Source organism: Elephas maximus, chromosome 4 (genome assembly GCF_024166365.1).
Source record: "Elephas maximus indicus isolate mEleMax1 chromosome 4, mEleMax1 primary haplotype, whole genome shotgun sequence".
Lineage (NCBI taxonomy): Eukaryota > Metazoa > Chordata > Mammalia > Proboscidea > Elephantidae > Elephas > Elephas maximus.
Genome location: NC_064822.1, coordinates 43,429,550 through 43,443,183, shown reverse-complemented (window position 1 = coordinate 43,443,183; position 13,634 = coordinate 43,429,550). Strand labels below are relative to the sequence as shown.

The 13,634-nt window shown below is 44.5% G+C and overlaps 1 protein-coding gene and 1 long non-coding RNA gene across 9 annotated transcripts in view; one reads left to right on the top strand and one right to left on the bottom strand.

The window, feature by feature from the left end:
- LOC126074970 (uncharacterized) overlaps positions 1-12,900 on the top strand; it is a 43,666-nt gene extending 30,766 nt beyond the window's left edge. Inside the window, exon 4 of the long non-coding RNA XR_007517089.1 lies at positions 12,667-12,900. This is a non-coding gene — a long non-coding RNA (uncharacterized LOC126074970). The remainder of the gene's footprint in view (positions 1-12,666) is intronic.
- Positions 1-13,634, bottom strand: part of FRMD4A (FERM domain containing 4A) — a 373,626-nt gene that overhangs the window by 94,607 nt on the left and 265,385 nt on the right. For all 8 annotated transcript variants that reach the window (XM_049881957.1, XM_049881962.1, XM_049881958.1 and 5 more), the window contains exons 8-10: positions 7,528-7,611; positions 595-660; positions 292-349 (exon numbers count right to left, since the gene is read on the bottom strand). In XM_049881957.1, the coding sequence (XP_049737914.1) occupies positions 292-349; positions 595-660; positions 7,528-7,611 (208 nt within the window). The remainder of the gene's footprint in view (positions 1-291; positions 350-594; positions 661-7,527; positions 7,612-13,634) is intronic.

Here is a 13,634-nt window from a genome sequence, read left to right as displayed (position 1 = left end):
TTTGACTGAGTGCAGGGAAGTAGGGATTTATTCTACCTACTTCACAAAAGGGAAAATCAGTTTTGGAGAGTGACTCTGTCAAGTCTTGCTGTACCTGGGATAAAATTCAGCTGCCCGCAACTTCCCTAGCATGCAATCTTCCTGACCAAGCCTCTTCCCCACCACCTACAAACAAACTTTGATAAGATGGAAAAGAAAACATGAGAAAGTTTTTATTTGTTTGCTGGTTTTTGCTTTAGGACAGGCTTGGCAACCTTTGCAAAATGTGTTCTCTAAGGAGGGTTCACTTACCTTCACTGCATAATAATGAACCCCGTAGGTTGGGAGAGATTCCACGATGCTCATGTAGCTGAAGAATTGGGAAGACAACACACACACACAAACAATGTGCACAGGCTGGTTAGTCAACAGAACTGGTATCATATACATTTTTTCGTGTGTGTGGTAAAGTTCTCAGTGGTTATTTACTTGAAAATTAAATGGAAACATCATCCCCAGAGACACGCCTTCCCAAGCAGAATTTAACCATCTTGGCATATGATATATTAACACAAACAAATGCAATCCTCATGAGCATAGGGAAGGTCCACTTACTTCACAATTGCTTGACCTCTTGTCTGGCCATTCAGTTTCTTGTAGTGCTCGATGACTCTGTCTTCACTGGAATTAGAAGAAAAGATTTCTGTTATTATAGTCCCCAAGTCAACAGCCAAGCATCTTGCTAACTGAAATACTTCTCCTGAGCCCAACCAGCCCCATGAGAAGCTCCAAGGAGCCAAGTGCTCCAGGAAAATGCTCTGTCCTAAAGTGGCATTTCCAAACTCAGCCTGGGTGAAATCCCTCAAGTTATAGATTTACTAGAGAATGTTTGTTTTCCCTTAAAGGACTCAATTCTCTATGTTGGACTTATACTCAGTGAGATAAGATTACAGCCCAGGTTTTGGGTCAGCCCCTTCCAAGGGACTATTGTATGGGAGATGAGGAAGAACCAGGGAGCACATATCTGTTACCAGTGGGGAGGGACACTGAGCAGCATCATGTGAAGAAGAACTGACTGGCCAGAGCTTATACAAAGCAGAGACCAGGAGTGGACACCCTGGTTATATTCTCTCAGGTTCTCCTTCTGTCTCCTCTTGTCCCCCTTAATCCTGTCTATACAGGTTGCAATGTGGGGAGGGTATGAGTTGACCTGAACAGAGTACCCCACATCCTAACCAACTAACCCGCTGCTGCATAGTCAACTCTGATTCATGGTGGCCCCATGTGTGTCAGGGGAGAACTGTGCCCCACAGGGTTTTCAGTGGCTGCCTTTTCAGAAGTAGATTGTCAGAACTTTCTTTCAAGGCACCTCTGGGATGAACTGGAACCTTCAACCTTTCAGTTAGTAGCTGAGCGTGTTACCCTTTGTACCACCCAAGGATTCCCCCTACAACCTACCTACCTGAATTAGTCAGGGATTAAATGCTTCCAAGGAGGATGGGAAAGTTCTGGAATTTTGGTCTGGTTAATATAAACCATAAAGCAACAAAAGCCTCAGAGGAGCAGTGGAGAAACAACAACCAGCCAACTAGCAGTAATTAGATGGGCAGTCTTTTATCTTTTGAAATCTCAGCTCTAAAACAACAAGAGGTTAGCTTACTCCTTGGGGGATAATGGCGAGGCATGCCTTTCTTTGACAGTGCAGAGGGCAGCCTCGGCAGCACAGGGCGTTCTCCAGAAAGTGACTCTGGTGCCCACTGAGGTGAGCGTGATAGCTGCTCCCACCAGTGCCTTCAGAACGGCAGAGCCAACTTTGGCAATCACAGGGATGCAGGAGTAGGCAGATGGCCTCACATCCATCCACTGATGGATATGAGTCCAAACATCTCTGCCTCCATGATCTGGCCACCCCAGCTTGGAGAACCTTATTTCTCACTCTTCTGCTCCAGACTCCTTCTCACCACAGGCAAAGTGAACTCCTGTCTGTTCTCAGTAAAATTTCTGACAGGAGGCGATCCTAGGAGTGGTAACTTCTCATTAGTTAACCTTTATTATCTATTGTTAATTTATTATCCCAGAATTTATCTAAAGGTTTATTTCATCTGCCCCTTTTTTTTTTTTTAAGCTAGACTACATGTCCTAGTCTATATGCCTATGGACTGCCAGAAGAACGAACAGATCTGTCTTGGAAGAGGTACAACCAAAATGCTTCTTAGAAGCAATGCTGGAGACACTTTGTCTCACATAATTTGGACATGTTAGCAAGAAGGACCAGTTCTTGGAGAAGGAAATCATGCTTGGTAGAGAGTCAGTGAAAAAGAGGAAGGATGGATGGACACAGTGAGTACAACGGTGCGCTCAAGCATAATAACGATTGTGAGGATGGTACAGGACTGGGCAGTGTCTCGTTCTGCTGTATATAGGGTTGCTATGAGTCGGAACTAACTCAATGGCATCTGACAACAACAATAACATATATCCTAACTTAGGGGTAATTATCTTTCAAACTTCAATTAATATTTTTTAATTTCAGTTGTCTGAAACTTGGTACATGACTGAAAGATAAAGTTCTTCACAAAACAGTGTCTTTATCAATACTCAGAATACAGGTTGGTGAGCTGTGAGGGGCTTTTCTCTTCTTGGAGAGCCACTTCTGTGGGGTCTGGGCACCCTCTGCTCCAGGAGCAAATCCAGCCATATTTTGGAATTTCTCCTTCAAGTAAGACAAAGTCCTCTCCTGACAGAGAACTCCTGAGGAGCTTCCTTTTGGCAATCACAGGGATGCAGGAGTAGGCAGATGGCCTCACATCCATCCACTGATGGATATAAGTCCAAACATCTCAGGAGTAGGCCCAACCTCAGTGGACCAGCAGACTTGTGTCAAGAGGTTCAGGGTGTTTTTTCTAGCTCTTCTCCTCACCTACTGACTAAATCCATGGCCATTTCCTACCACATGATCTAGAATTTTGTGAGGTCAACTCCTAGATCCAGGGTCAAGCAACTCAGTGTTAACATGAGCCTTTTTCCTTTTTAGCTCTTGGAGAGATGACCCATGGGGTGAGATGGGGAGAAGAAAATCAACATACTGCTGTAGCTGTGAACACAAGCAAGGCTCAGGAAGAATACCAGGGAAAGTCAAAAACACCTTCAGGCAGCTGTGCAGCTGTTTACCAGCTGAGTGGCCCCACCACAAGCCCCCACAGTGCCTGACAGCCGCAGAAACCTTTGCCATCTACCTCGCCCTGAGTCTCTTGCTGTCTGAGCCCACTGGTGAAGCCACAATAACTATCTATACCTTCCTCATTTTTTCCCATTCCCTTTGCCTCAGTTTGAGTGCCCTGGCTGGTGCAGATGGTTAACATGCTTAGCAGCTAACTGAAAGGTTGGGGGTTCATGTCCACCCAGAGGCACCTTGAAAGAAAGGCCTGGTGATCTACTTCTGAAAAATCAGCCATTGAAAGCCCTATGGAGCACAGTTCTACTCTGACACACATGGCGTCACCATGAGTCGGAACAGGCTGAACACTGCCAGTTGGCTGTGGTAGTTGCCCCAATTTAAACATCATGGGCCCACCACTGGCTAAGGAGCCCTAGTAGTGCAGTGGTTAAATGATTGACTGTTAACTGAAAGTCAGCGGTTCAAAACTACCAGCAGCTCTGCAGGAGAGAGATGTGGCAGTCTGCTTCCATAGAGATTTACAGCCTTGGAAATCCTATGGGTCACTATGAGTCAGAATTAACTGGACAGCAGTGGGTGGTCCCATTGTCTGCTAGTACATGCAATGCTTACCGAAAACCTATTCTGTCCTCTGCCCCACTCCCATCCTCTTCTGGAATTGACAGATGGCTGAAATCGACTCAATGGCAATAGGTTTTGGAAATGCACCTAGCTTTGCAGACCACCACATTTCCGAATGCCCCAGATTTGTGAATGAGACTAAATGAAATACGCTATCAGAAACCCAGGCATCAAAATAAACTGAATTCCAAAAAACTGTTTGGAGGACACAGTAAAGTGTTACTTGAAAGGAGACAGGTAAACTGCCAAAGCTGACGGTGCCGCAGCCGTGGGCTGGGTCGTGCAGTTAAGTTAAATGGTCTCTACACAGACAAGGGGGCCCAGGAAATTCCAAGGCTCTTGAAGGGGAAACAGGGTAAGGACAATGTGGTTCTCTGTGTAGGAGGAGCCACCGGCCTGCAGAAGTCAGTGATTCTAGAGTGAAGGAAGCTGTCCTTCAGGCACTGTAGGCTGGCCTGCCATTCACAAGCTAGGCCCGCCAAGGAAAATCCAGGTCAGGGCTCTGACCCTGCCTGGTGCTGTGGCCCTGGTCACATAATTCTAATGTTTGGTCTCAGATACCTCTCCTAGGTAGGCAAATACTTGGTGTGAGAAGTCCACACTTGTTAAATGCTTGAGGAAGGTTAACAGATAGGATTATTGAATGTTTAAAAAGAAAAATAAATAAATAAAAAACAAACCCACTTCTGTCGAGTTGATTCCGACTCATAGCGACCCTACAGGACAGAGAACTGCCCCACAGGGTTTCCAAGGCTGTAATCTTTACGGAAGAAGACTGCCACATCTTTCTCCCAATTACATGTTCACTCAGCATTATTATCCGCATTCCATTCCATTCCATTCTGTTCCATTCCGTTCCATTATATGACTCTATATGTCCTCTCTTAATTACATCCTGAAGTAGGCTGGTATGGCTAATCTCATTATACAGTTGGAGAAATCGAGGTAGCAGAGAAAGAATGAAAGTTACCCAGACTGTCGTTACCCCATAATTCGGAGACTTGGCTGGGATTCTGAAACCCAATGCTTGGCTCACCAGATTATAATGCCTCCCCTGACTAACGTGGGTGGGCTCCCCATGGGTTATTTTGGTGTGAAAGTGGTCTGGCTTGTCTTTGAATGCCTGTGACAGTGGGGGAGCCCTGAGAACTGTGAACCATTCAGGAATGATCAGGGCAACCTGAGAGGAGGAAATGGCCTGGGACTGTGATGGAGGTGTGGGAAGAGGTTACCTCTACCAAGAAGCATCAGGGTAAATCTTGATGATGAATGAGGATGCTGAGGCCGGGAGGGAAAAACTTGGAACAACTTGGTCTCCTAGCTCTGTTATCTATCTCCATTCTATACTTGAAGCACGAACAGCATTTATCCCTTTCCTTAAGTGTTTGGTTTTTAAAAATCCAGGCAGGCCGCAATATTAAATACTAGTTCACTACAGTGAGATATGATGAAGGGTCTTTTTTTTCTCTTTTTTTAAGCAGTGCATCGTCAGGATAGTCCATGATGCTGGCTTCTCTGTACATAATCTGGGCTGTGAAGCCTAAGGAGACCTGCTTCAAAAATACCCTTCCCTCTGTCCTGCTGCCCTCTAAGTGCACTCAGATAGTGGTATGGCCACTAATAGGTCTAAATAAGGCACAGGGAACGTGCTGGGCTGGTCACCAAGGTACAGGGATGCTCCGGCAAGATAGCTCAGATGTGGATACAGATGATGACATTCATATTTATAAAAGAGAAAGTACGTGCATTAAAACAAAAAAGCAGTCGCTCTTGATTTGATTCCAACTTTTAGCGACGCTATGGCACGTGGGCACAGAGCAGATTGTGGAAATAATGAAAGAAAATTCCAGAGAGACAGAGAGGAAGCAGAGGGCATAACTCTGAAATGAGCATAACTCGAACCTGCTGCTGTTGAGTTGATTCTGACTCACAGTGACCCTATAGGACAGAGCAGATCTGCCCCACTGGGTTTCCAAGGAGTGGCTGGTGGATTCGAACTGCTGACCTTTTTGGTTAGCAGCTGAGCTGCTAACCAGTGTGCCACCAAGACTCCAAAAGATTCTTGTAAACAAATGAATAAGAGATGGTTGGGGGATGGACTAGGCTAAAGGCAACTCTGACTCCAGATGACCCATCAACGATACAGCCCTCCTGGCAAATATATGCCCATCATAGAAAACTCCTGGTGTCATAGTTACCTTTTTCCATCACCTTCACCTTTGGTTTCCTGAAAGTGAAAAGCTGGGAGCATATAGAAGGCAAGGCCCTGGGAGCTTAAAGAATTGGGCATGAGGACAGGAGGGCTTCAGGAACAAGGAGGCAGGAATGTTATTTTTTGTGTTCATGTGCACAGACTGCAAGACTGGAAGTCTGGGAGCTGATACACGCATAATCCCTGTAGGTTAAACAGATTTTGCTTTTTCGGGGAAGACTGTAATTATATAAAGCCATTATTTATCTACACCTATGTTACTGAAAGACGAGTGGCAATAAAACAGCACGGAGATAAAATTAGGGGTTCCAGAACACCGAAAAGTTCTCTCGGCCACAGGAGCGGCTCCCTCACTCTGGGCTCTGTTTCTCCATCATGGTACTTGCTTAGGAAGAAATAATTTACGAGCTGGAGTTTTTCCTGCTAATGAACTCTGCATCCAGACATGCCCTATCTTAACAAAGGAATCTCTTAAAGCCGCCCAGATGATGGAAAAATGAGTTTGCAGACTCGAAAAGTGTCTAGAAGAGATGAAATATTAGTAACTCATATATTTCATAAAGTATACACAGATGTATTCAAGAGTCACAAGCTGTAGTTTATCAGGGTTGACTTGTTCTAAGTTTGTTTTTTAAACACCAGCAGTCATGATGATTTTGGTTAAGGAGTCTGCAGGGTCCTGGGGAAGCAGCACTGTACTTTTGAAAGGACCAAGTGGTCAAGGCTTGGGAGCCCGGCAGGATTTCCACACAACACCCAGGCATGCCAGCCCCGCTCCACTGTGACTGAAACCACCATCAAATGCCTGATTCATTCAGAATCAGTAATCTGGAGCCTGACAGACGAACTACGGCATAACGTTACACGGCAGCTAAATCAGGAGATATGAAACACTGTGGGAAAATAAAGAATCAATCTCTCTCTTCTGCAGAGGGGGAAAAAAAAAAAAACCCTGTAGTTCTCCCACATCACAAAACCTCACACATCCTGTCATCGAATGACAAGAATTCCAAAATGAAACCCTAGCTGCACATGAAAGGCTCTCTAAGGAGGCAATGCTTCCAAAGTGAAATTTTAGAAGTGTTTTTTTTTTTTTTTTTAAGAAAGGAAATAGAAAAAGGAAGGGTCTCATACAACAGGTGATTTAAATAAATGCAGAAAACGGCTTCATGAAGAGACCTCCACCACCGCCAGCTGCCATCGAGTTGATACTGACTCACAGCGACCCCATGTGTGTCAGAATAGAACTGTGCTCCATAGGGTTGTCAGTGGCTGGTTTCTCAGAAGTAGGTTGCCAGAACTTTCTTTCAAAGCACCTCTCGGGTGAGCTGGAACTTCTAGCCTTTCGGTTAGCAGCTGAGCCCTTAACCATTTACACCACCCAGGGACTCCGTTTCATGAAGACACAAGTCATTTAATCCCACTTGGAGTAATCCTAGAGGGTAAATCCAGTTGCCCCGAGCCCCATGCACCTCCCTCCCCTGGGGCTAGCTCTGGGAGGGAATGCCTAAGATTTACAGAGAAGGGTAGAGCGTACCAGTAGGCCAGGGAAGGGTGCTCCTTCAGGGCTTGGGTGGGAAGAGCTGGCAGCTTCTTCAAGTCACTCCTCACCACTTCATTGCTGAAAGAGAGGGAGGGAGACAGAGAGAAGGCAAGAAATGCGATCAGACTGAGAAAATAAGCACACTATTTGATACGACCTGACCCAGCTGTCCTGTCTGAGAGACCCCACATCTGTTCCTTTTTAATGAAAAGTGGTGGGAGGAAGGGGGCCTTTATCTATTTATTTAATAGAGATGAAAAAGGCACACAACACACTGAACCGCACAGCCTCCCCTCTGAGGGCAGAAACCAGAGCAGAGTGCTTACAGATGGCCGTGGTCTCCCTCTTAAACCCTGCTGTCAGAGAGGAAGCACGGACCTGGCACCCCTGAGCACCGTGGAGGCTTAGGGCCTGGGAGGTGTGTGCACACTTGCGGGGAAGGAGCCCAGAGAAGCTCTCTGGAGCTCCAAGAAGGGGCACCATAACTGCCGTCTCTTTTTCAGAGCTGTTGCTTCACCAAATGCAACGCCAGTTCTCTTTGCTTGGACTCACCATACACTGGAAACTGTTTTCTGAAATATGACTAAAAAAAAACTTTTGCTTTTGACAAGGCCCAGAAACTACTTAAAAAGTGTGAATTGGACTGCCTGGTGCTATTAGGAGGTTTTATGCCTCCGGCCCCGGGAATAGGAATTCTTTTCGGCACAGACTCCCATGTCAGGGATGGAAGATGTGTTAGCTCCCCTAGTTTAACCAGCCTTTTCACATGCCTGAGTTCCCTCTTCAACACTCAGTGGACGGCCTCTGCCCCAGGTCAGCACATCTGTGGTGTTTCCATGCACTTGCTACTTCCAGAGGCAATTAGTGCCATCCAATTTTGGATGGGTCTGATTCTGAAAGTGTTCCCTTACACTGGTCACCAAAGAGCCTCAGAAGCCTTGGCTGGAGTTGCGAAGGCTCCCATCGTGGAGCCCTGCCTTTGGTGAGCCATACTTCTAGCCTAGGCTATGTCAGCAGCTTCTGCACTGCTCATACAAAACCAGGCAAATATTGGTGACTAGGACCCCGGGAAGGAGCCCTGGTGGCACAATAGTTAAGTGCTCCGCTGCAAACCAAAAGGTCGGCAGTTCAAACCCACCCAGTGGCTATGTGGAAGAAAGACCTGGTGATCTCCAATAATGATTACAGCCTAGAAAACCCCATGGGGCAGTTCTGCTCTGTCACGTGGGGTTGGTATGAGTTGAAATTGACTAACAACCTAACGCCTAACGGCAACAATAATAGGAGCCTGGGCAGTAACATCTAAAAAGCAGTAAGACAGGAGCTCAATAAATCAATATGAAAGAAGGAAGGAATACAGCAGTCACAGATGGGCAGCTCCTGAGGTATCTGGATGGTGAACATCCTAATACCTACTGCTGCTAACAGAGGGTGTGCCATTCCACGTGTACGCAGCTGGGAAGGCCACCAACAGCAATGGACTCAAGCTCTACCCCTGGACCAAGTACTCCTGGGGAAAACCGTACTGATACTTTAAGTTCATTTATGTAGTGACAACGAACCACATGGACACTGGGAGATGATATACCTCCTCCCAGAAAGGGCCTTTTTCACATGGACTATAAACAGTAATGATGAGGTTTGTGAATCCTAGGTTTGAACAACTAGCCAGAAGAAAGAGCTCATTTCTTATTCTTTGAATCAATAAATAAAAGTAATTGAACTGTTCTAATCTAAGTGACAAGGCAAAGATTTATTAGGTAATAATCAATAAGCTGAAGCATTTATGGAGTCTCTGATATATACAAAGTATTGTTTATTGTTGTTGTGTGCTGCTGAGTCAATTCTGACTCACAGCCACCTTAAAGGAGAGAGCAGAGCTGCCCCATAGGATTTCCTAGGCTGTAGTCTTTACAGGAGCAGATTGCCAGGTCTTTTCTCCCATGGAGTGGCTGGGAGGTTCGAACCGCTGACCTTTAGGTTAGCCACCGAGTGCGAGTGCTTAACCATTGTACCACCAGAGCCCGTAAAGTATTATAGGGGATCCAAAAAATGATGAGACACAGTTCTTACCAACCCCCCACCCCCAAATGATGAGACACAGTTCTTATCTTGCCTGCAGTTTAGCTGGGGAGTCAAGATGTGCACATAAGATAACTGGCATATGGGACAGTGCCTGACCACGTCAATTCAAACAGCAAATTCTAAAGTTCAGAAGGCAGAAGGGCCCCTGTGGGCTCTGCTGTAATGGCAGGATCTTGGGGTGGTCTTGCCTGGAGTAAAGGATAGGAATGTCATATTCTTAGTGGAATAAAGTCACAGAGGTCAGGTAATTTGAACTGAGAAGGCCAACTGGAGTGGATGGGATATATCCGGTTAATGATAAAAATGGCTGAAAAGGCAGATTAGGCACAGGATTTTTGAGGACTCTCATGCCGTGCTGAGAGGGTTCAAGTTTATTTGGTAGGTAATGGGTAGCCACTGGAGGTTGTCAAACAGGTAAGCTCCCGGTGTTAAGGCAAATTCAATTCAACTCCCAAGTATTGTTTAGAGTCCTTGCTGGCATGCTGTTAAGACATAGTTTAAACAAATAGTTTGCTAAATACTTAAGAGCATACAATGATGACTTACTTTTTGGATCTCCCCAATTTAACTGTAAGCTCCCTGAGAACAGGGATGTGATTCACTGACTTAATCATCAGTGCCTAGAAAGGTACGTCAAATATTGAAAGGGCACCATAAGCCTTCATCAGATGAAACTGTGAGAAAGGCAATTAGTTTGCGCCTTTATTGACCTGAAGCTTAAGTTTGGGTTTACTCACACCCACCACATTTCAAGTGTATTTGGGGAAGGAAGGAACTAAAGAAGGAAGAGTTCATGTTACCCACTAAATAACCGGTTTGTCGGCAAACACATTTTCCTGATGACAGTCGCAGGTTTGACTTCTTTGGTGAAGCATGCAGTGGGTTCTCTGGCCTTTCCTTCTCCCCTTCCCCCAGTACAAGGTTACATAGGAAAATAAAACAAGAAATCATCAAGGCGTGAAGCCCATCCAAATCCATTACATTCTGGAAGGGATCCATGGCTCTTAATTCTTCCCAAAGGACAAATATGTAGAAACTTCCTATTTGCCTTTCTGCTATCCATAAACATCTGCAATAACTTAGGGGCGTTCAGCCCTGTCAGGTGATCTGGCCAAACTACTGTGGCTGAGTATCAGGAAACTGCCCTAATGGGACACCTGGTCACTCTGCCTCAGACTTGTGAAGCTATAGCCTAACAAATGTGCTGGGAAGCCCATGGCTTCTTCTCTCACTGTCTGCCACTTTGACCTTTCCAGCCCCTGCAGAGTTCATTCCACCTGATGAATCACTGCATACCAACTGGAAAAAAGCAGCTTAAAACAATGCATTGTGGTCATGTCCCATTTTTAGAAAAAGAAAAAAGTCTCTTAGAGAGTTAGTTGCTAAGCTGAGAATAAAATTCCTGTCTTCTTATTTTTAATATTAACCAGTTGATTTTGAGTCGACTTCAACTCATGGCGACCCCCTGCGTGTCTGAGTAAAACTGTGCTCCGTAGGGTTTTCAATGGCTGATTTTTTGGAAGTAGATCGCCAAGCCTTTCTTCTGAGGCCTCTGGGTGGACTTGAACCTCCAACCTTTCGGTTGTAGCAGCAAGCGTGTCAACCGTTTGCACCACCGAGGGGCCTCATTTTTAATATTAACCAGATTTTACTTAAAACTTTCACGTAGCTTTATTAATGTTGCCAGCACAGCAGTGGTATCTCAAATGCTTTTTTGGTCTTTCATTTAGGGGATTTTTGAGATGATAGGCCTGTCTTCTATTGCCTATACTGCTTATAAAATATAGAAAGTTTAAATGATCTACTGGGAAAACTAAGATTTCTATCAATAGATCAAATAAGGAATTTGCCAAAAATGAACCACAGCAACACATTTATCCAAGATACCATAATGAAAGATAACAATAACCCAATGTGACAGAAGGATAAGCAAAGTCCATGTGTGTGTTCTCCTTAAAAAAATCAGAAAATACTTTTTTCAGGAAATTCCCTTTGGGTCAAATGAGAGATGCTGTCCATATCTGTAGGAGAAACTCGTGGGCAAACAGAACGTGCTTAGGGAGAAGAAGCATTCTTCTTGACGCCAACTGCTTTGAGTTGCACTGGTACAAAAATAGTACTGCACTGAAGCCAGAAAGTCACACGAGTGCAACAGGAAGGGAAGGGATGGCCTGAAGTTCAGAAACAGGAACACCATGACAGAGCCACAGTAACTGCTCCTTATTTTATGAGAGCATTATGGAGGCAAAGGTCTTCGGGGAGAGGGTTTTCTTAATTAAAAAAAAAAAGGACAGCAGGTGCTCAATTCCAAAAATCTCTAAGAAATCAACCTTTTTTTTTAGCTTGTATGAGGCAAGGTGGACTTTTATGCTACCCACTTTGTGTGAACACCCATATTTTTAGGGCAGATGTGTTAATGTGTTTGATCTCGGGTGCTGCCCCAGACCCTGACAAGGGTATGAAGGATTATAAGGCATATGTCCTGAATTACTTGTCTAAAACCTGAAAGATTCTGAATTCTGCAACACTGGGATCCTGAAGGTGCAGGTAGGTATGCCCTTGAATCTGTCTTACTGTGTTCAGTAGCACAGTAGATTGAGAAAACTCTGAGACAGATGGAGGAGGAAAGCTATAGCATTTTGTTCGTCAATGAGATTTCAAACTCACTCAGGAAACAATCTCTCTTCCTTTCTCTTTCCTCCTCTTCTTTTTTTGTGAACCACGGTAAAGTTCAGGTTACAACAAAGACAGAGAGAACACTTGCTTCCCACCTTCCTACCACACACTTTTTCAGGTGTGTAGGGCAGGCTCAGCAAAGCCGATGGTTATGGCAAAGCCAATGGTTGTGCAAATGTTGTATAATGGCTTACCATCATGGGAATGTAGGACGCCTCTCCTATCATGGTGTTTGACCATTTGCAGACAAATGGAAGCACCTGGGGCCCCTCTAAGAATTTTCTTTTTTTCCAGGGTAGGATTCTGGATTCTGGGCATGTGTCATGGATAAATATGCAACACCAATTTACTATCTGTTGTTATTGTTGTCAGCCCCTGACTCACGGTGACCTCATGCATAACGACATTGGACCGGTGTGATCCATAGGGTTTTTATTGGCTGATTTTTGGAAGCAGATCACCAGACCTTTCTTCCTAGTCCATCTTAATCTGGAAGCTCCACCAAAGCCTGTTCAGCATCACTGCAACATGCAAGCCTCCACTGACAGGTGGGTGGTGGCTACACATGAGGTATACTGGCTGGGAATCGAACCTGGGTCTCCAACAAGGAAGGGAGGAATTCTACACTGAACTGCCACCGCTCTCACCATATAGAGGGGCAAACTGACAAACACGTTTATTTCTGATACTAATTGTTAATTTATAAAAGGAAAGACTTTTTTCTTCATCAGAGCCATTAGCATTAGAAAATGCATTTTAGTGAGTCTGCTTTCCTAGGATGAGATGAAAACCTTGTGAATTTCTAACATAGTTGTAAACTTGTAAAATTCAAAGCAAGTTTATTTTTTTTTATAAACCTATAATTTAAGGCAAATAATTTTACTCTAAGAGCACAAGGAGAAACAACTGATAGATTTTCTAAAATAACCTTTTGACTAAGATATTATCTCAGAAAAAATCAGTGTCATGGCCACAACCCTTTTTGCTACTCACAAAGTTAACTCAAAATATGATTCTGATATTAAATAACAGCTCACCAAAAGAGATAAGCTATCCCAATACAGAATTTCCTTCTTATTTTATATCTAAATAAGTCCCATAGGATTTGAATAATATCCTGCAGAAATGTCTTATCCAAGTACTTCTCGATGTTTGAAAAATGTGAAACTCTGGAGAATAACATACGTCAAAGCTCAGTAAAATGGCCGCTTGGACACAAAATAAAGCTTCATGTAATGATTTACAACTTTTCCACTTAACATCTTGTTTCAGATTTTCAGATTCTATTCCTTCAAGTGGTCTTGCAGGACAGGAAGGTTCCAGCTGGCCCTGAATTCCAC